Source organism: Apodemus sylvaticus, chromosome 12 (genome assembly GCF_947179515.1).
Source record: "Apodemus sylvaticus chromosome 12, mApoSyl1.1, whole genome shotgun sequence".
Taxonomy (NCBI): domain Eukaryota; kingdom Metazoa; phylum Chordata; class Mammalia; order Rodentia; family Muridae; genus Apodemus; species Apodemus sylvaticus.
Window position 1 is genome coordinate 40,889,156 of NC_067483.1, and position 20,040 is coordinate 40,909,195.

Below are 20,040 nucleotides of genomic sequence, written 5' to 3' on the forward strand. Positions count from 1 at the left end.
TGGGTCTCAGAACCCACATCAGAGTTCACAACTATCCGTCCAACCATCTACTCACAACTCCATTCCAGATCTAATGCCCCTTCTAACCTCTGAGGGTGCCAAGCATCTAAGTGATGCACACATGTACATGTAGACTCATATTCAGTAACTTAAAAAAAAGTAAATGAGTAAAATTAAAACATGAAGTTGGGAATTTTCTGGAAAATGTGTATACACACACACACACATATGTATGTATATATGTATGTACACATCCCTAGCATAATTAAGAAAGAATAAAGTATAATAAATGTTGCTATTAATTTTTGGATCATTAAAAAAAAAAGAAGAAGAAGGCTGGAGAGATGGCTCAGAGGTTAAGAGCACTGACTGGTCTTCCAGAGATCCTGAGTTCAATTTCCAGCATCACATGGTGGCTCACAACCATCTGTAATGGTATCCAATGTTCTCTTCTGGTGTGTCTGAAGAGAGCGACAGTGTACTCATATACATATAAATAAATAAATATTAAAAAAAAAATTTTTTTGGGATTGTGGAAAAGAAGGTTATGGGGTGGAAAGAAGGCTCAGAAGAGCACCGCTCTTCCAAAGGTCCTGAGTTCAGTTCCCAGCAACCACATGGTGGCTCACTATCATCTGTAATAGGATCTGATGACCTCTTCTGGTATGTTTGAAGAGAGCAACAGAATAAATAAATCTTAAAAAATCTCCCCTTACACTGAAGAGCAGCAGCATTAATCTCCAGACAGAGCTCAGAGCTCAGGAGAGCAGCCCATACCTTTGTGTCTCTTGCTTTTCTTTTTTCTGGAGCCTGATCTTTCCTGAGTGCTTTCCTCCTGGGCGTCCATCTCATCACTGCTGTCCAGGATGTCACAGGGCTCACCCACCCCGGAGAGAGCCTCCTCCGCAGGAACCTGGGACGCTTCCAAGCCACAAAGAGATTTTACTAGGAGAAAACAAAGAAAGAATGAAATGCACTTGGGCTCGTTTGCAAAAACCTTGAAAGCATGACAAAAAGAAAACGTCTCCAGGCGGTGGTGGCGCACTCCTGTAATCCAGCACTCTGGGAGGCAGAGGCAGACAGATTTCTGAGTTTGAGGCCAGCCTGGTCTACAGAGTGAGTTCCAGGACATCCAGGGCTATACAGAGAAACCCTGTTTGGGGGGGGGGGGGAGCGTGGAGGGGAACACGACAAATCCAAGAAACCAGAAAAGAAAAGAAAAGAAAAGAAAAGAAAAGAAAAGAAAAGAAAAGAAAAGAAAAGAAAAGAAAAGAAAACGATATGTCAAAGTAATGGATGTAATGGCTGTTAACTGCATGGTAAAATATGCACAAATTCGGAAAAAAAAAAGGAGGGACTGGTGTCAAGGAGTGACAATGGAAATTAATGAGTACGTAAAGCGTGGGATTTTGTTCTTGGTTTGGTTTGATTGTTCTTTTGTGACAGGATCTTACAATGTAAACTTGCTGTGTAACCAAGCTAGCCCCAAACTCACAGAGATCCACCTGTCTCTGCCTCCCCGATGCTGAGATTAAAGGAATGCCCACCCCACCTGGTCACAAAGTTGGTTTTAATTCAAAAAGGAAACAAAAACAGTTCGGCTCCGGAACCTGCTGATCCTGGCTACACACACCCATCCCATCCACGATATGAGAAAGTAAACTGTTGGAAGAGCAAACATGTTCGTGGCCAGATGCCCAAAGGGCAGCAGGAAAAATACCGGGTCGCAATTCCAAGAAAAAAAAAACACACCTAATGCTGATTAAAAGTTCGGGCCTAAAAAGATCCACGACAGCCTACCTTCCTGCTGAACAGCGTTGGCCACGGCTTTCTTGACCCGACCAGACCTGACCACCGCCGGATCCGAGTTGGCATAGTCCGCCACGGTCACTGAAACAGAGCAAAGCGCCAAGGGCTCCTGAGACTCGGTGCAAAGTCTCCGCGGCCGCTCCCCGCCGAGTCCCGCCGCTGGCCCCGGCCGCCCAGCCCCCCGCTGCCGCCCGGCCCCGCCCCTCGCCCACCTCGGCCCGAGCAGGCGTCGTGGGCCCGGAACTTGAGCCGCTTTCCTCTCTTGGGCATGATGACGGTGTCCGGACGAGGCCCGCCTAGCTGGCCGGGGCCCCGGGCCAGGTCTCGGCCCCGAGAGCCGGCTCCCGGAGCCCCGGGGCACCTCCACCCGGCTCCGCGGCCATCCCGCACCGAGGCTGCGGCTATCGCGAGGACTTCGGCGAGGGTTCCGGGTCCCGTTGGTTGCCGACGCCCCTCTCGGGGAGCCAATCGCCTCCGGGGCCGGGTGACGTCATCACCAGGCGCCCTCAGCTGTCGCGGAGTCCAGGTTCCCAAAGGGTAGCGGGCTGTTGGACATGGATGCACGATATCACCTTCTCTAGGGCGTTCGGTGTGTTAGACCCAATCCTCCAACCGCGTTAATTAGAACTAACAGTTTATATCCTGGTCCACCTCAGCATCTAGATTGCAAATATACCTTGTTATCGTCATTCTCTCTTTCCCACTTACGCCAAGTAACCTGAACGTAAATATCAAAGTGGTCGCTATCTTTTGCTTACAAAGGCTTTGAAATTCTCTGTCCAGACCTGTGACTAATGCCTGTAATCCCAACACAGAGGAGATGGCAGAGGAAGGATCAGAAGGTGAAGGTTATCATCGGTTCGTAGACAGTTGGGCTACAAGAGATGCTGCCTGAAAAATAAGTAAATAAATGTCTGAATTCTCAAAGTAGAAGAGATTCTTAAAAGGTTTTTTTCATCGCCATCATCCGAGCAAATTCTAAAAGGCTATAGATGCAAAAATACCATATTTCCTTTGTATTGAAAGAGACGTCCCGAGTACTGTCTTTTAGTTTCTTATCAGCTCCCAAAGTGGCTTAAGAAACAGTCCTTTTGACCCAGGCATCCCAACTGCCTAGATCTATTCAGAGAATGCCCTCTAACACACCTCGAAGGGGACTCCATTTTATTCTAATTAGTACTGTGCACAGACGTCATTAAGAGCAAACCACATAACTTTTACTAGATAGAATTATGAAACACTCTACCACCAGGGATCATGGAGTAAGGCTTGGATCACTTGGGAATGATAACTGAAACAACATAATTGGTTATAATCATACTCTAATTTATCTAGAATTATAACAGGAAGCAAAGGTCTAACAGCCTATAATTGTTCCAAATAATTTTCCATGTATACATAATTAATGTCTGTAGTTGAGTTCAAAATACAGCTGGTCAGCACTGAGCCTTCTCATCTCATATTACCAGTAAAAAATTAATGAAGCTTCCATGCATGCGGATCGCTGCTCATGTGACACTCACAGCTGGGAGTCTGGAGGGAATCAAAGATGCAAGAGACTCAGGTCCTATTAATAAACCACCAACTGCTTAAAAATACATAAAGGTTTTTAGCTGCAGTGTTCTCTCATTTTAATGCTTTGGAATGAAAAGCATGCTAGTTCCTCTTTCAAATTTTGACTGAGAAAAACCTTAAGATTTCTTGGAGTGTTTAACCACTTTGGAGGAACAAAGGACCATAAGTCTTTTATTCCTCATTTCAATAACGAGCAACCACCAGTGGCTGGGGAAACGCTTACACTATAAAGCATTTACCATAAAAGATGCTTGGAGGGCTGGAGAGATAGCTCAGCTCTTAAGAGCATTGACAGCTCTTCCAAAGGTCCTGAGTTCAAATCGCAGCAACCACATGGTGGCTTACAACCATCTGTAATGAGATCTGACACCCTCTTCTGAGGTGTCTGAAGACAGCTACAGTGTACTTACATATAATAAATAAAGAAATCTTTAAACAAACAAAGATGCTTGGCAAGAACTTTATTATCTCTCAACCTCCACATAGAAGTCAAGGGTTGTTGGGGTTATGGTGGTGATGATGGGGACTCACTGGGGATGTAGACACAGGCTAATCCCTAGGGCATACTAGCCAGCACCACATACACACACACACACACGAGCAACAAACTTCAATTGGTTGCATTAATGATCAGACCCAATTTTACAGGTTCTTTCTCAAAAGATAAAGCGTAAAGTTACCTAAGTTACCATTTTATTTAAATAGAAGTTGCTTAACCTAGCTATCAGGGGGAAAGTAGGTCTTTCTCAAACAAGCGGGAAATGTAAGGACAATATGTAAATAGGAAAAGAATATGTCCTCTCTTTCTAGATTATGTCCACAATACTCCTGGTATTGCATTGTAAATTTATTTAGTGCTAACAGTAAATGTTAATGTGTGTGTCTTTTAAGATCCTTTCTTAAAAACCTATCCTGTTTTTTTACAGAATCTTTGGTCAGTGCAACGTCCTTTTGGAGGCAGTCCAGTAACATAAAAATTAAAAGAAGTAGAGATTGTTCCCTTCAGTGTCCTACTTTTCAAAAGAAAGAGTCTAACCAGGAATGCTGGTACAGGCCTTCAAACCTAGCACTCAGCAGGCAGAGGCAAGGGACCTCTGTGAGTTTGAGGAAACCTGCCCTACCTTTTGCAGCAAGTCCCAAGCTAGAACTTAGCAAGAGCTTTCTCAAACATAAAAATAAATTTAAACAGAGTATAGATTGTGAAGCTAAACTTGCTTGGGCAAAAATCCATGGGTGCAGTACACATTTGTGAGCCCAGCGTTTCTGCGGCAGAGACAGAAGAAGGTCATAAGCTTAAGGCCAGTCTGGATGAGACCTTGTCTCTAAAAGCCAAGAGCTGGGGCCGAAGACACGGTGGCAGAATAGTTTTTTAGTATATGACACTGGGTTTGAGCGCCAGAACTGAAAATAAAATGTCTAGCCACTTACATATATGTAACTTTATCTTTTACCTACACAGTACAAGTAATATGTCCTGCTTGACAGGATTATCAAATCATCACATTAACTCATAAAAGGCATTTAAAATAGCGTACAGCAAGCAGCTAAAAAACATCAGCTATTATTGTGGTAGTGGTGGTAATGATAGTTGAGTTATGGCTGCTATTGTGTTTTGTTTTGTTTTGTTTTCCAAGGCAGGGTTTCTCTGTGAAGCCCTGGCTGTCCTAAAACTCACTCTATAGACCAGGCTGGCCTCAAACTCATGTGCCACCATTCTGCAGCCTGCGGCTGCTATTACTTAAAAACACATAGTGGGCTGAGATGACTCAGTGGGTGCTTCCCCCCAGCCTGATGAGTTTTTGCATCTACTTCAGGAAGACAGATTACAGTGCAGAGTCACAGTCAAGGCAGGCCATGCCAGCGGACTAAAACACTAGCAGACTAGCTGGAGTTCCTAGCCTGCAAGTGACAAGATGAGACTTCAGACAGAAGACTATCTCCCAAGCTCATAGTTAAAACCAGTATATTATGCCACCCTTAAAATTTACATTGATAACCTAAAAAAAATCAATATACCAAGCAAATATGGAGCCAAACAATAGCATCTTAGAGAAACTCTGTAAACAGAAAACAAGTGGGAAGAAAGGCTACTTAATAAACTTCCATGATGTGTCAAAGCCATGGACAGAATCTAAGAAGAATTTAACCCAGCATGAGAATCTAGTGCCATCAAAAAAAAGTATATTAATTAAATCTAGCTAAAAATGATTGTGACTGGCTTTGTTAGCCTTATTTAAACTGTACAATTTTTTTTATTTTATTATTTATTTATTTGTGTGGGTTTTTTGAGACAGGGTTTCTCTGTGTAGCCCTGGCTGTGCTGGAACTCACTCTGTAGACCAGGCTGGCCCTGAACTCAGAAATCCACCTGCCTCTGCCTCCCAAGTGCTGGGATCAAAAGGCATGCGTCACCACTGCTCAGCAGCATTTTTTTAAAAATTAGTCCATTTAGTTTAATCTCGTGTGCTGAATATTACAATCAGTATAGGCATAGAACCCCCAAGACTAAGTTCTCAGCACAAAGGAAAGAAAATTTTTGGTCTCAGAGGGACAGAGGGCAGGGAATAAGCGACAAAAACAGGAAATAAAGGATGAGGGAGACGGGGAAGGGAACAAGGGAGAGGGGGCAAGGATATTTGTCCTGGAGGGGACAAAGGACTGCCTCTGGATATAGGAAACAGACGAGGCTCTTTGCTAAAATGGCAGTTTATAAAGGTACCTGGGGGTGTTAGGATGAGGTGTTTAGTTTTAACTGGGTGTGTTAATTAGATGGGCCAAGGGGACTTTCAGTTCCTGGACTTCATTCAATGCTTTGACAGCTGGACCTTGGTAGTAAGCCTTAGGAGAAGGATGTGGCCAGAGAGAAGCTAGACCTCAGTGACTTAAGGACTTGAGGAATGTAATCAAGGCAGAGGGAATGGGGAGAAGGGCCAGGCTCACCAGAGCCACCATGCTTGTCATGCTCACGCTGTCAGAGTCTTCACTGATGGGTTTACAGTTAAAATAAGAACAAGAAGAGTAACCTAGTGATCGGGCCTTAGGGCCGTTACCTGGGCTTGAACCATTTTCCTTCCTGTTAACAAGGTCTTACCTTACATACCTTACTTCATCTTACCCTCTAAATATGTAAAACGGACAGAATCATGGTACCCATTTCAAAGAGTCAGGTAAGTGAGAAAGTATCTGGGAAGCACTTAGCTTAGTATAGGTGTATAGTATATTCTCAATAAACTTCAGCTACAATTACAAGCAGAAGTATCATATAGTATCCGAACTAACTCTCACAAGAGAATCCTTGGTGACATTCTATAACAGGCAATTGATCTGGCCCCCTAACAGAGATCGTAGGCACCTAAAACTAAAATCTTGCCTCTGAGAGATGAAGAGATAGCCAAATATAAGAGCAGGTTCCATTCCCAGCACCCAGATGGTGGCTCATAACTATCCTTAACTCCAATTTCAGGGGATCTGACGCTCTCTCTAACCTCCACCAGACATGGAGAATACACATGGTGTACAGACTGCTTGCACACATAAAATAAATCTTTTTTTTTTCATTTAAAATCCCATATCCAAGCCAGCAAATCAAGGAAGAGCTACAAGCCAAAACCAGCTAGCTGCTGGGTAATTTGTCTCCTCCTCAGTTAATTATCTGTGGCTACTTTAGCTCTACAAGAGCACAAAGCAACAGCACATGACGGCGAGGATGTGGAGCAAAGGGAACACTCCTCCATTGCTGGTGGGAGTGCAAACTCGTACAACCACTCTGGAAAAATTGCATGTCTGGGCTGGAGAGACAGCTCAGTGGTTAATAGCACTGACTGCTCTTCCGGAGGTCCTGAGTTCAAGTCCAGCAGTCACATGGTGGCTCACAACCATCTGTAATGAGATCTGATGCCCTCTTCTGGTGTGTCTGAAGATAGCTACAGTGTACTTATTTGTACTTATTTATAATAATAAATAAATCTTTGGGCCTGAGTGAGCAGAGAATGAACGAGCAAGGTTAACCAGAATGAGTGGGGCTGACTGGAGTGAGCAGAGGTCATAATTCAATTCCCAGCAACCACATGAAGGCTCACAGCCAACTGTACAGCTACAGTGTACTCATATACATAAAATAAATAAATAAATCTTTGAAAAAAAAAAGAAAAGAAAATTGGATGTCAAAAGCCAGCTTCAACAGCCCAGGGCAAACAGAGCCAAGTGTGGAGCGGGCAATTGAGGTCGTGCTAATGACAGGGGCCAGCACAGGCCTCTAGAGCTAAGGAGAAGAGTAGTCATAATCTCCATTTTGTAGCTTAAATATTTGAGTCTTTGAGGTTTAATGTAGACTCTGTATAATAGCCTGCCCCTGGGGTTTGTAGGGAATGCCAATGGAGTGTGAAACACTGAAAGTTAAACACCAATTTTTTTTTTTTGGTTTGGTTTTTTGGAGACAGGGTTTCTCTGTGTAGCCCTGGCTGTCCTAGAACTCACTCTGTAGACCAGGCTAGCCTCGAACTCAGAAATCCGCCTGCCTCTGCTGCCCAAGTGCTGGGATTAAAGGCATGCACCACCCCGGCCCGGCAAACACCAATTTTTAAAGGCCTTACATGTATAAACAGGAGCATTGTCTGTTTTTAAAGCCTTTGGTGTTCCCAAAATTGTGTATACATGTATGTATGTGAAATCTTTTGGAGCCGGCTCCTTGGAGTTTGCTCCATTCAAAATGTGTGTGTGTGTGTGTGTGTAAAATGGTTGGAACCTGCATGTATGTGTGTCTGTGTGTGTGTATATGTGTGTGTGTGTGTAAAATGGTTGGAACCTGCTTGTTGGAGCTTTGCTCCATCCATCCAATATTTTTGTCTGTCTATCCGCATGTACGTATGTATGTACATGTAGATATAGATAGATAGATAGATAGATAGATAGATAGATAGATAGATAGATGAAATTGTTGGAGCTTGTCTTGTTTTATCCACTCTGTGTGTGTGTGTGTGTGTGTGTGTGTGTGTGTGCGTGTGTGATTTCACCCCTTTTCTCTTCTCCCTCTTGCCAACCCCCAAAGAGTTTGAAAGAGTTCAGAGAGTTGCTCAACAGTCACAGGGGGTGCTGACCCCAATGAATCAAGCTTTATTCCCTCAGAGAAAAGTCTACTCAATGATTACTCTACTCACTGACTGCCAGCAGCAGCCTCCGTCGGTTGCTCCATCTGACCCAAAATCTGTCCTGTGTACAAGGAGTACAGAGACAAAGATGGAGCAGAGACTGAGGGAATGGCCACCCAGTGACCGGCCCAGTGAGACCCATCCCATGGGCAAGAATGCTCTGTATGCATAATTGTCCTACAAGAGGCTCACCCGGCAGCTGACTGAAACAGATGCAAGACTCACAGTCAAACATTAGATGGAGCTCAAGGTGTCTTGTGGAAATGTTGGGGGAAGGATTGAGGGATCTGGAGGAGATAGGAATTCCACAGGAAGACCAATAGAGTCAAGTAACCTGGACCCTTGGGAATTCCCAGAGACTGAACCACCAACCAAACAGCACACTTAAGCTGGACCTAGGTCCCCACCACCCATCCCGACTCCCCATCCTCTGTCCCCAAACCCCCATCCCTGACCCGTCCAGCAGGTCCAGTTATTCCAGGGTCCCGAAGAGTTGCTACCTAAGGGTCAAAAGGGGGGAGAAAGAAAGGGAGACCAAGCAATCAGGGTGTCTTTATGTCAAGGTCTCATTTAATGTGGGGGAGGCCAACAGGTTTTAAGGCTTACAGAGAAGAAATAACCTTCACACAAGGACAAAGGAGGGAAGGGCGGAGACACTCCTGGTGATTGAAGCAGGAAGCGAAGAGGTCACCTGGTGGGGACACCCGGAGTTAACAGCCACCACCTTAGGGCCATGAGTAAGCATTAAATCTGAATAGCTCAGGATGGCTTCCCACATCTCTCCCTTTTTTCTTTCTTAAGTTGGGGGGGGGGGGGTTGGCTATGGAAAGAGGGCCAGTGGAGAGCCTGTTTTAGGCTATGTGGTTTTGCCCCCATGTCCAGCACCGCAGTAACTAAGCCTTTTTAGATCCTAGTAGGGCAGGGCCTCTGCCTTAGGCTATGTAAGTTGCACCCACTCCTGGCATCACATCCCACTCCAATGGCTTAATCAGGCCCTTGGTGGGTGTGACGGGCATCCAGGTAGAGGATTCACAATAATCCCATCAAGTAGTCACCCTGCAGCCAATAGGCGGTGTGCATCTGGCTTGTGGCACCACAATATTTCCCATCATTGGCTACTCCACAACTTAAGGCCCTCAGCCACTATTAGGAGCTGGAGGTCACCCTCCCTGGCATTGACGTTTCTACAGCTTACGGAACCAAGAAAGCTCTGTGCCTGCAGCAAGGGTGGAAAACTGAAGGCCAGCGGAAGAGAGGTTTTCGGCTGAGTCTCGGATGTCCAGCCGATGGTAGTAGGCTGCAACTGGTCTGTTCAAGGCAGAATCAATCTGTGATTTAACAAAACTGGTTAATCTGTTAAAAGCCCAGGGGCCAACTGACAAAAGCAACAAAAGATCCAGGAGGGGCCCCAAAAGGCTAGGGAACAAGGTGGAAAGCCAGGGAGAAGTCTCAGCATCAGCATACTCTGGCAGCTAGAATGTTCCTTCAGCATCCTGTAGAAAGAACACAAACATGCCTCTTCTCTACACTTAGAGTTCCCTGGCATTAAAATTTTTTAATTTTTGTGGTATATAGAGATGTGATTCTCCCTTCTTTTATTATAAAAATATTGTTGTAAAGTTCTATGGGCCTGTTCCATAATATCTTGCCTCTGCGAATTATGAGGAATCTCAGTAATATTACTAATATTAAATTATTAATAAAACATCTCAAATGACTGACTATAATAATCAGTTATAATATTTGTCTTAATCTGATTTGGAACATTCAGTATGAAAAATAACATATGTAAAAACAATTATAACTAGAAAGCTTGAAAAGCTGTCAATGATCATATGTATATTTTGATTAATATTTTTGAATTGCATTTGTATTGTAAAAGTTAAGAATTAGTAGCATTAAAAAAAGAAACAATTTCAATCAATTGTAAGCCATGAGTTATATATATATATAAATCAAAAGTTTGATTTTTAACATTTTAAAAAGAACAGCTACAGCACCCAATTCAATTATCTGTGCTGAAGCAAGGGGACACTCAAAAGAATAAACATGTGATCTAATTATATGAGCTTTACTCCCATAGTAGGTGTATTTTTATAGGATGATGTATAAATCTATAACAATAAAAATATGTTTAGAGGCATATTTTTAACAACTTATCTTTTAGATAACAATTATTAATTTTGCCTAAAAAAGGATTGCCATGTAATAGATCAACCATCAATGTTTTGTAATAACCTTTTTGATTGCTGTTTGAAACAAGGAACAAACGTTTTCTACCTTGAAAACAGGGTTAGGTCTTCCACGGGCAAGCTTAAGATGAGGTTAATATAAGATAAAGCCAATTAATATATTCTAACAACCTTTGAAAATCATTTACTTAAAAAATTTAAAGCCCATAGTTAGGAGCAAAGGCCTGTAACAAACATTTCATGAACATTATACACTGAAGAATTTAAGATCCCAGCTTCTTGTATTGAGATAGAGACAAAATATCTTTTCTCACTTAAGGTAAGGCTACTAGCCATTCCTTGAAGAAAAAAACCTTCTAATGAAATTATTTTATTGCTTCTTTAAAGTTAGAAGCAAATGCTTTTATAATTGTCAGAATGTAAAGCAAAAAACACCCTATAAATTTTGTATGGGGTAGACAGGCCAAATGTTAATGCCTTTATAAGTTCTATATAGTCTTATTGACCTTTAAATGTTTTGAACTGCATTTTAAACCACACCCGGATAAGAATGTAAGGAATGTCCTTTTAGCCAAACATTCCCTAGTTGAGGCCTGTAAGGCAAAAATAGTTTTTCACAAGCTTCCACTGAGGCAGCCCCAAGCCTTGTATTAATTCCCCTTTTTTTTTCCCCAAGGACCCACCTTGAGTCCTTGGCAAAGACATTCTCTGCGTGGTTCCTCAAATTTAACCATCTTCTAATCTGAGCTTTTTATGTAAGACCAGACCCAAACCCAACCTGCCTGTCCAGTCTAGCAAGGACATTTTGAGGATTGACTAACAAAAGGAATCTGTAATTCCAGGTTGCTAGAAGAATCCTAGTTTCATAGTAGTCAATTAGCCTGTTTGATATTAAATAAATTTCCACTGAGATCTCCCTTTTAATCTTGGAGGGTTAAATTTTGTTCCTACCATTGTAGCCTATAAACTTGTGGAAAAGTGGCAATAGGCCTATAATGGCCACAGCAGTATCATTCTTAAAATTATCTTAATTACAAAATATGTTAAGAATCATGAGCCTTTAACCAGGCGCAAACTGCAGCCAATGGCACAGTGGCAATTTTTATTGTAACTCAATTTTTCCTTGCAATATTAGAGCACAACTGCAACTTTGGAAGCAAGTCCCAATTTTAAACATTCTATTTTCTTTAAAATCAATGGTGAACACACCATTTTTACAGCACAAGGTTTGTCTGCCTGTTCTTATGTTCAAGTGTATGACAGTGTAACTTATTAAAGAGGCATTATTTTAAATCATATTTCTTATAAGTCCAATCTCCAGGCCAAGATTCACACAAAACACCATGCCAATTTAGAAGTATCTTAGAGGCCTATATTTCCTGGGTTGCGACATGCCACGTGTAACTAGTTAAAATGGCTCTGACACTGAATTGCCAGTTTTAAACTAACCTTTTCTTAATAATACTATACCTTTTAAATCATAGCCAATTAATTTATAACTCTATAGTTAAGATATGTAAAACCTTATACCATTAAGACCAATTAAAAACAAGAATAAAGCGATTGCACGAATCTTACGAGTTAAACCAGAGTTTTCCCAAACTGGAGGTTATTGGCCCTTTAAGAGAAAAAGTTGAGCATGTTGCTCCTGCGGGGCCTACCGGCTCGTGGCCCTCAGAGTTCCGGGGTTCCTCCAAGACAGAGCAAAGCCAAGTAACTCTGAGATGCCTCCCAAGTGCTGGGATTAAAGGCATGCGCCACCATTGTCTGCTGCTGCACATGGCTTTTTTTTTTTTCTTTTAGCTGTGTTTTACTCCTACTTATGAATGTGAGGCACCTCAAATTAGCCTCCTTTGTGTAAACTAGGACTGACAGGACTGCCAGCAAATAAAGCTTTTTTTACCATTTTTTTCTCTTTATAACATAAAACATAAAAACGACTAATCATTCAGCCAGTCAAAACAATAGACAACATAAATTGACACATATATGGACACACATGTAGCAGATGTGCACTTGGTCTTCATGTGGGTCCCTCAACAAGTGGAGTTAGGGGAGGGGGTGCTGTTTCTGACTCTGTTGCCTACCTGTGGATCCTGTTCCCCAAGGTGGGCTATCTTGTCTGGCCTCAGTGGGAGAGGATACGCCTAGTCCTGCAGCGACTTGATGTGCCAGGGTGGGCTGATACCCAGGTGGGGTCTCCCTCTTCTCAGGGGAGAAGGGGAGGAGGAAGAGCTGTGTAAGAGGCACACTGGGAGGAGAGGGGGAGGCTGCGATCAGGATGTAAAGTAAATGAATAATTTAATTAATGGAGAAAAAAAGAGCACAAAGACCATAAAAGCCAACAGTGGCGTCTCTTATCAGAAGTGTCTGGGCAGTCTGTGCCACGTGGGGGCAGCAGAGCCTCGTTAAAGGATCAAAACGTTAGGTCTTCACGAAACCCATCTGCAAAACTAAAGCACACCAACTGCTACAGAAACACGTTTTTGCCACTGACAAGTTTCTTTTTCTAACTCCCAAGGTTATGACATACGGACCTCCCCGCTCCCCCACTCCTCCTCCTTCTCGGCAGTGCTGTAGTGTAGAGTCTTACAGGTGATTTGCCATTGCCTGACTCTGGGTAGGGTTGGCGGTGCTGGGCTGTCTTGAAGGAGCAGCTCAGGAACCCTCGGCCCACCTTGTACAGAGCAGAGCCCTTCAGCTTCGGTGTTTGTTTCCATTTTAGTTTCAAGAGGACCATTGCTCTCTGGGGGACTTCAGATGTCTTTTGAGGGTGACACCAGAGAACCGCCAGAAAGACCCTGCAACTCTGATGGATTTACTGCTCCAGCTGCTCTGAGGATTTTCATAGGCGAGAAACAACGACGGTCCTTCCATTTTGTTCCCATGGTGGAGATGTGGCGCGTATGACAAAGGCTTTTGCTCTGCTGCCTTTCTGAGACTCTGAGAGTAAATTTGAAAGGAGACATGTGAGTGCATACCGGTAATCAAGACACCTGAGGCAGAGGCGTGCCATGAAGTAGAGGGCCAGCCTGGGCTACATTGCAAGACCCTACCGCAAACAAAGAAGCAATCAAAGGCACGAGCTTATAATGAGGCTTAAACATTGAAAGTACAGTATTCCAGCCAGATGGGGGTGGTGCAAACCTTTAATCTCAGCATGTGGGAGGCAGAGGCAGGCAGAGAGGCCAGCGTGGTATACAGAAGAGTTCCAGGATATTCAAGGCTACACAGAGAAACCCTGTCTCAAAAAAAAAAAAAAAAAAAAAAAAAAGCAGAGCTGAAGCCTGTTGTAGGATTTTTCTCTGTCCAATCACATTAGGGCAGTGCAAGGGAGGCAGAGCTAGGAGTTGGAGAGAGAGGGGGGGGGTCGCAGGAGAAGGAGAGAGAACCTAGATGGTATGGACCTACGTGGCATTTACTAGCCACAAATTGTTATGTTTTTATAAGGTTAGAAATATTGGGATAAAGCTTTTATCATTATCAATTGGCTCTAAAACTATTGTATTGACATCTTGTAAATTGTGTTATTACTTATGCATAAATCTGATTGGCTAACTAAGCTTTAAGAATTTTTCTTTTCTTTCTTTCTTTTTATTTTTCTTTTTCTCTTTATTTATTTATTTTATTTTTGGTTCCTTTCTGAGACAGGGTTTCTCTGTGTAGCCCTGGCTGTCCTGGAACTCACTCTGTAGACCAGGCTGGCCTCGAACTCAGAAATCCGCCTGCCTCTGCCTCCCAAGTGCTGGGATTAAAGACATGCACCACCACCACCTGGCAAGAGTTTTGATTTTCTTGGTTACTGGAATGTGGGTCTGCCGATCAGGGGTTTGTGGCCGAGAGGGAACACAGCTGGGATGCTGTGGGAGCTAGCTGGGAGAGGATAGCAAGAACACACCCAGCAGGACCCCGCCAGGACATGGTGTTGTGGCTTGGCAGGGCAGGAGAGATGGCAGGTTGATTTTTTAACAGAAGCCCTGTAATGTATATAAGATATACCATACACTTTGAGAGGCAGAGAATCAAAGAGTTCTGTGTGTTCAGGGTTAACCTGGTCTATATAATTAATTCTAGGCCAGCCAGGGCTACATAGTGAGAACCTGCCTCAAAAGAAATGATATATATAAAGAAATGATATGCATATATGATACATATTTATTGTGCACACACACACTTACTGAGAGAACTGAATGTACTGTGTGTATGTGTGGCATATCAAACCCAATTGGCGTTACTATCATCTTATCTTCATTTTATTACTATTTTATCTCTGGATTCCACATGTGTCTATCTGATTATGAATATTGAAGTTTAAATCATATTTATGGCATAGCAATTTCCTCTGAGTTAAAACCATTGTGGGACCATGAAAGGCAGTCTGTGGTCTGGTTGAGCGAGGCTTACTCTGGAGACCCAGTAGAACATTCTACAAGGGCCGGAACCAGTGAGCCATGCTCCCAGATACTCAGGCTCCTGACACCAAAATCCATACTCCTGACTCCTCAACTCCATAATCCTGTGGCCATCAGTCACATGTAGAGCCAAGCCCCTAGTGTTCTGGCTGGGCTCCACCCCCACAGTTACCTAGCAACAGCCAGGTAACCCAGCCCACTATAAAAGGGGATACCAGGCCCCTCCTAGCTCTCTTGCTTTTTCTCTCTTGTCCTTACCTCTCTCTTGTCTCTTGTTCCTCTCCCCTCTTTCCACGTGGTCATGGCCAGCTCTCACCCCTCTATCTTTTCTTTCTCCCTTTACTTCTCTATCTCTTTTTCTTTTCCTACTTCTCTATAATAAAGCTTTGAAACCACAGACTGTCTCTTTTTAACAAAACCCACCATGTAGGAGTAATGGAATAGGCCTCACCGTCACCAGAGGCCAGACTGGACCAAAGACCCTCCTGCCCAGCCAGGCTTCCTCTACAGGTATATGGGCCCTCGCCAGAACGGCCCCACCTTCTGAGCAAAGACCTTCCCCCTAGCTGGGCAGCCTCCTCCGCAGGTACTTGGGAGCCTGCCATCCCTATATGGGTACGTGGGCCCCGCCTATTTTCCCTACAAACCATCTCATCTTGGAGAGCAGCTTGTTATATTCAAGAAGTTCTAAAGGAAAAAGACTTACAAGCAAGGAAATGAACAGGTCAGAAGGCTTAGGAAGTTCCTGAAACTAATCAGATGCACTAGGCCCCTCCCCCTCAAAAGTTATATAAGCAGTAAGGACTGGGAGACATTCTCACACCAGTCAAGTTGCCTACAAGACAGGAGGATAGCTCAGCTACCTGGAAGAGGCCCATCTTTCCTCCCTTCCTTCCTTCCTTCCTTCCTTCCTTCCTTCCTTCCTTCCTTCCTTCCTTCCATCCTTCCTTCCTTCCTTCCTTCCTTCCTCCCTAGGTCTTTAATACCCCTTTTTGGGACAGGACTGTTCACTCTGTACCACTGGATGCTGGAATTACATAATTTGTCACTTGTTTGTTTGTTTAAGACAGGGTTTCTCTGGGTAGCTCTGACTGTCCTGGAACTCACTCTACAGACCAGGCTGGCCTCAAACTCACAGAGATCCACCTGCCTCTACCTCCTGAGTGCTGGGATTAAAGGCGTGTACCACTACCACCACCTATATTTCATGATTTTTTTAACATGGTATTGAAACTGGTGTTGGCTTTGAGTCTTTCTATCGTAGTAATTGTATGGGGGGGGGCGGTGGGCACCTTCTGTTCCCCTCTATCCTGTTTAGATCTCAAGTAAATGACACAGAGACATCAGATATTTTAACAAGCTGCTGGCACTATGCTGGGTAGGTTCTGAGCTACTCTAACCCAACTATTAATAACCAAATAAATTACTGCCAACTGAGTCTTACTCTGTTGCACGTGTGTCCTTGGGGTGAGCTTCTCCTGGCCACAAGCTCCTGGTTGTCTTCATGGTGCATCCTGCCTCATCTCAACCTCCTCCTCCCTCCTCCTCTCCTGCCCTTCTCCACAAGGTCCCTACCTGAGAGCCCCTCACTTGATTTGCCTTCCTCTCTCCCCTGCCCAGTCACAGTCTAGCTTTTCATTTACCAATCAGAAATTATGTTTTTTACAGCACATTGATCAATACAATGCCAATGTTCAAACTGCAACCTGATCTTGGGTACTGAATGCACAGTGCACAAAACCAATCAATCCCAATCCTCCAACATATCTCTCTATCTCTGTCTGCCTTTCTGTCTGTCCATGTCTCTCTCTCTCTCTCTCTCTCTCTCTCTCTCTCTGTGTGTGTGTGTGTGTGTGTGTGTGTGTGTGTGTGTGTCTGTGTCTGTGTCTGTGTCTCTGTGTGTGTCTGAGTGTCTGTGTTCAAGACAGGATTTCTGTTTTGTTTTGGTTTTTGGTTTTTCAGTTTTTTTTCGAGACAGGGTTTCTCTGTGTAGCCCTGGCTGTCCTGGAACTCACTCTGTAGACCAGGCCAGCCTCGAACTCAGAAATCTGCCTGCCTCTGCCTCCCAAGTGCTGGGATTAAAGGCGTGAGCCACCACCGTCCAGCAAGACAGGGTTTCTATATGGAGCCCTGATTGTCCTGGAACTCATTAACCCAGGCTGGCTCCCACACAGGTAACCACTTCTTGGCTGCTTTGAATCTCAAAGAGATGTTGAACTTAAAATTTTTTAATAATGTTGAAACTATTTAAGACTTCAAAGACTCTTGGAGATAAACTAAATGTTTTTTTTTTTTCATTATATCATGGCCACGAAACATTTCAGGACACACGCAGAATGTTTTGATTCTGAATATGAAATGCCCCCACAGGTTCACATGTTCAAGCTTTAGTTGCCAGAGGCTTTGGTGAAGTGGCTGAATCCTGAGAGATCTAGCTTGGCAGGTATCACTTGTATGATTAATAAATTGATGTTATTGCCAAGAGGTGGCAGGAAGTGAGTGGGGCCTGACTGGAGGAGTTAGGTCAGTGAGCACTCGTCCTTAGGGATTTGGCTTTGCCCTGGCTGCTTCTTATAGGCCCCTTCTCTGCTTCCTGTCAGCCATGCAGTGAGTCGCTCTACTGTGTGAACCTAGAGCAGGAGCTCTGTATCACCAAAGCCCCAAATCAACACAGCCAACTCCCATGAGCAGACTCTCTGAATCTGTGACCGCAAATAAAATTTTCCTCCTTAAAGTTGTTTGTCAGATGCCGGGCAGTGGTGGCACACGCCTTTAATCCCAGCACTTGGGAGGCAGAGGCAGGCAGATTTCTGAGTTTGAGGCCAGCCTGGTCTACAGAGTGAGTTCCAGGACACCCAGGGCTACACAGAGAAACCCTGTCTCAAAAAAAAACAAAAAACAAACAAACAAAAAAGTTGTTTGTCAGGTAAGTGGTGTATCAGCTATATTTACAGCAACATAAATATTATTACATGGAGTAACATCATTGGATGAAATATCAAATCTTGTTTATGAATTTATCAGTTGATGGAAATTTGAAATGGTTTGGGGGGGCTATTTTCATTATCAATAATTTTTTGAGACAAGTCTCATGTAGCCCAGGATGACCTCAGATTTGCTATATAGCTGAGGGTGGTCTTGAACTCCTGACCCTCCTGCCTCCACTTCCCAAGTATAGAAATTACAGGTCTGTGCCACCCTTCTGGGCTGGGCATTGGGCTATTTTGCATAATGCTGCCTGAATATTCATGGAAAATTTGGGGTGCTCATACAGTTCAGTTCGCTTGGAGTACATACTGGAAGTAAAACTGATGTGGTGATACTAACATTTGTGCTTGGTTTGGAGATGGTCTCCCGTGGAGCCTTGGCTGACCTTTCACTCACAAGCAACCTCAGCCTCTCTGGGGCTGGAACTTCAGTCCTGTGTGGTGACTTCTGACTTTGTCTTTAACTTTTTGAGTAATTGACACACTAACCGTCACAGCTGCTACACCATTTCAAATTCCTCCCAACTCTTGTTACTGTCCATCTTTCTCATCATAGCTATCCTAATGGATGTGAAATCATGTCTCACTGTGGTTGGTCCAGCAGGGTCTGGTATTTGCTTGTGTCTGTGTATATATGTACATGGGGGTTGGGGGGTGCATGTGTGTATGGAGGTCACTTCAGAATGCTGTCATCTTGAGCGTCTGCCAGTTCTCTCAATCTGTTTTAAGTCACCCAGTCTCTTCTTTCCTCCCCTGCTATTCTCCTCTCCTCTTCTGCCCGGGGTTTTAGGTAACTGTAGCGCTTGGTGCCGAATGCCATACCGAGGATCAGAGCAGAGTACTGGGCCAAAAAATGATGAGCAGAGAGACCTGAACCAGGGGCACCATTTTGTCCGTGACCTTCGCGCCGGAAGCTCAGCTGGGGCGGAAGCCCACCTGATTTTTAAAAGATGTGATCTGTCACTGAACCTGGAACTTAACGATTCCTGACCCGTCCAGCAGGTCCAGTTATTCCAGGGTCTCGAAGAGGCACTACCTGAGGGTCAAAAATGGGGGGAAGAGAGAAAGGAAGCCAAGCACGCTAACAAAGTCAGAGTCAGTCTGGGTTGTGTCATGGCTTCATTTAATGACGGGGAGGCAAGTGGGTTTTAAGGCTTACAGAGAAGGAAATAACCTTCATGCCAGACAAAGGAGGGAAGGGCAGAGACACCCCTAGGGGTCGAAGCAGGAAGCAAGTGAGGAGGTCATCTGGTCATCTGGAGAGGACACCCGGAGTTAACGCCGGCAGGTACATTCCGTGGTTAGGGCAGGAACATCTTGTGGTATTCTCGGAATCTTCTCACACCGATAGCTCAAGGAGAAGGCTCTAGTTAATTGTTCTTATATTTTAGCAGCCACCACCTTAGGGCCATGAGTAAGCATTAGTCCGAATAGCTCAGGATGGCTTCCCACAGATTCCACTAGACTGACTGGCAATGAACTTCAGAAATTCGCCTGTTACACCTCCTCCACCCTCCTTAGCACTGGGTTGAAGAATGCTACCAATCTTGAGTTTGATGTGGGTCTTGGGGATCTGAACGCGGAGCCTCAGGATTGCATTGCAGGCGCTTTGCTGAGTCAGCGACTGTGGCTCTGGTTTGTACTTTTCCCTAGATGACCGGTGATGCTCAGCTGTGGATGACGTAGTCCACCATGCTAAGTCCAAGAAGCCTCCAGAGGCGGCTTCTCCATACATTGTTCTGTTAAGGAAATCTGTTCTATTTAATATCTTAAACAGTGTGTGGAATGGAGAGACGGACGGCTCAGTGGTTAAGCATTTGCTACTCTTCTAGAGGACCCTGATTGGTTCCCAGCACCCACATCAAGCAGCCCACAGCCACCTGTAACTTCAGTTCCAGGGCACTCGGCACTGCACTCT

The 20,040-nt window shown here is 44.2% G+C and overlaps 1 protein-coding gene and 1 pseudogene across 1 annotated transcript in view; both read right to left on the minus strand.

Moving 5' to 3' along the window:
* Positions 1–13,463, minus strand: part of Tmem183a (transmembrane protein 183A) — a 27,525-nt gene extending 14,062 nt beyond the window's left edge. The window contains exons 1-5 of the mRNA XM_052201064.1: positions 13,317–13,463; positions 9,727–9,859; positions 2,022–2,354; positions 1,801–1,890; positions 778–945 (exon numbers count right to left, since the gene is read on the minus strand). Coding sequence (XP_052057024.1) covers positions 778–945; positions 1,801–1,890; positions 2,022–2,354; positions 9,727–9,859; positions 13,317–13,463 — 871 coding nt within the window. The remainder of the gene's footprint in view (positions 1–777; positions 946–1,800; positions 1,891–2,021; positions 2,355–9,726; positions 9,860–13,316) is intronic.
* A 5,332-nt stretch (positions 13,464–18,795) lies between these two features.
* LOC127697030 (ATP synthase subunit e, mitochondrial-like) lies at positions 18,796–19,010 on the minus strand (annotated as a pseudogene).
* Between the last annotated feature and the right edge of the window lie 1,030 nt (positions 19,011–20,040).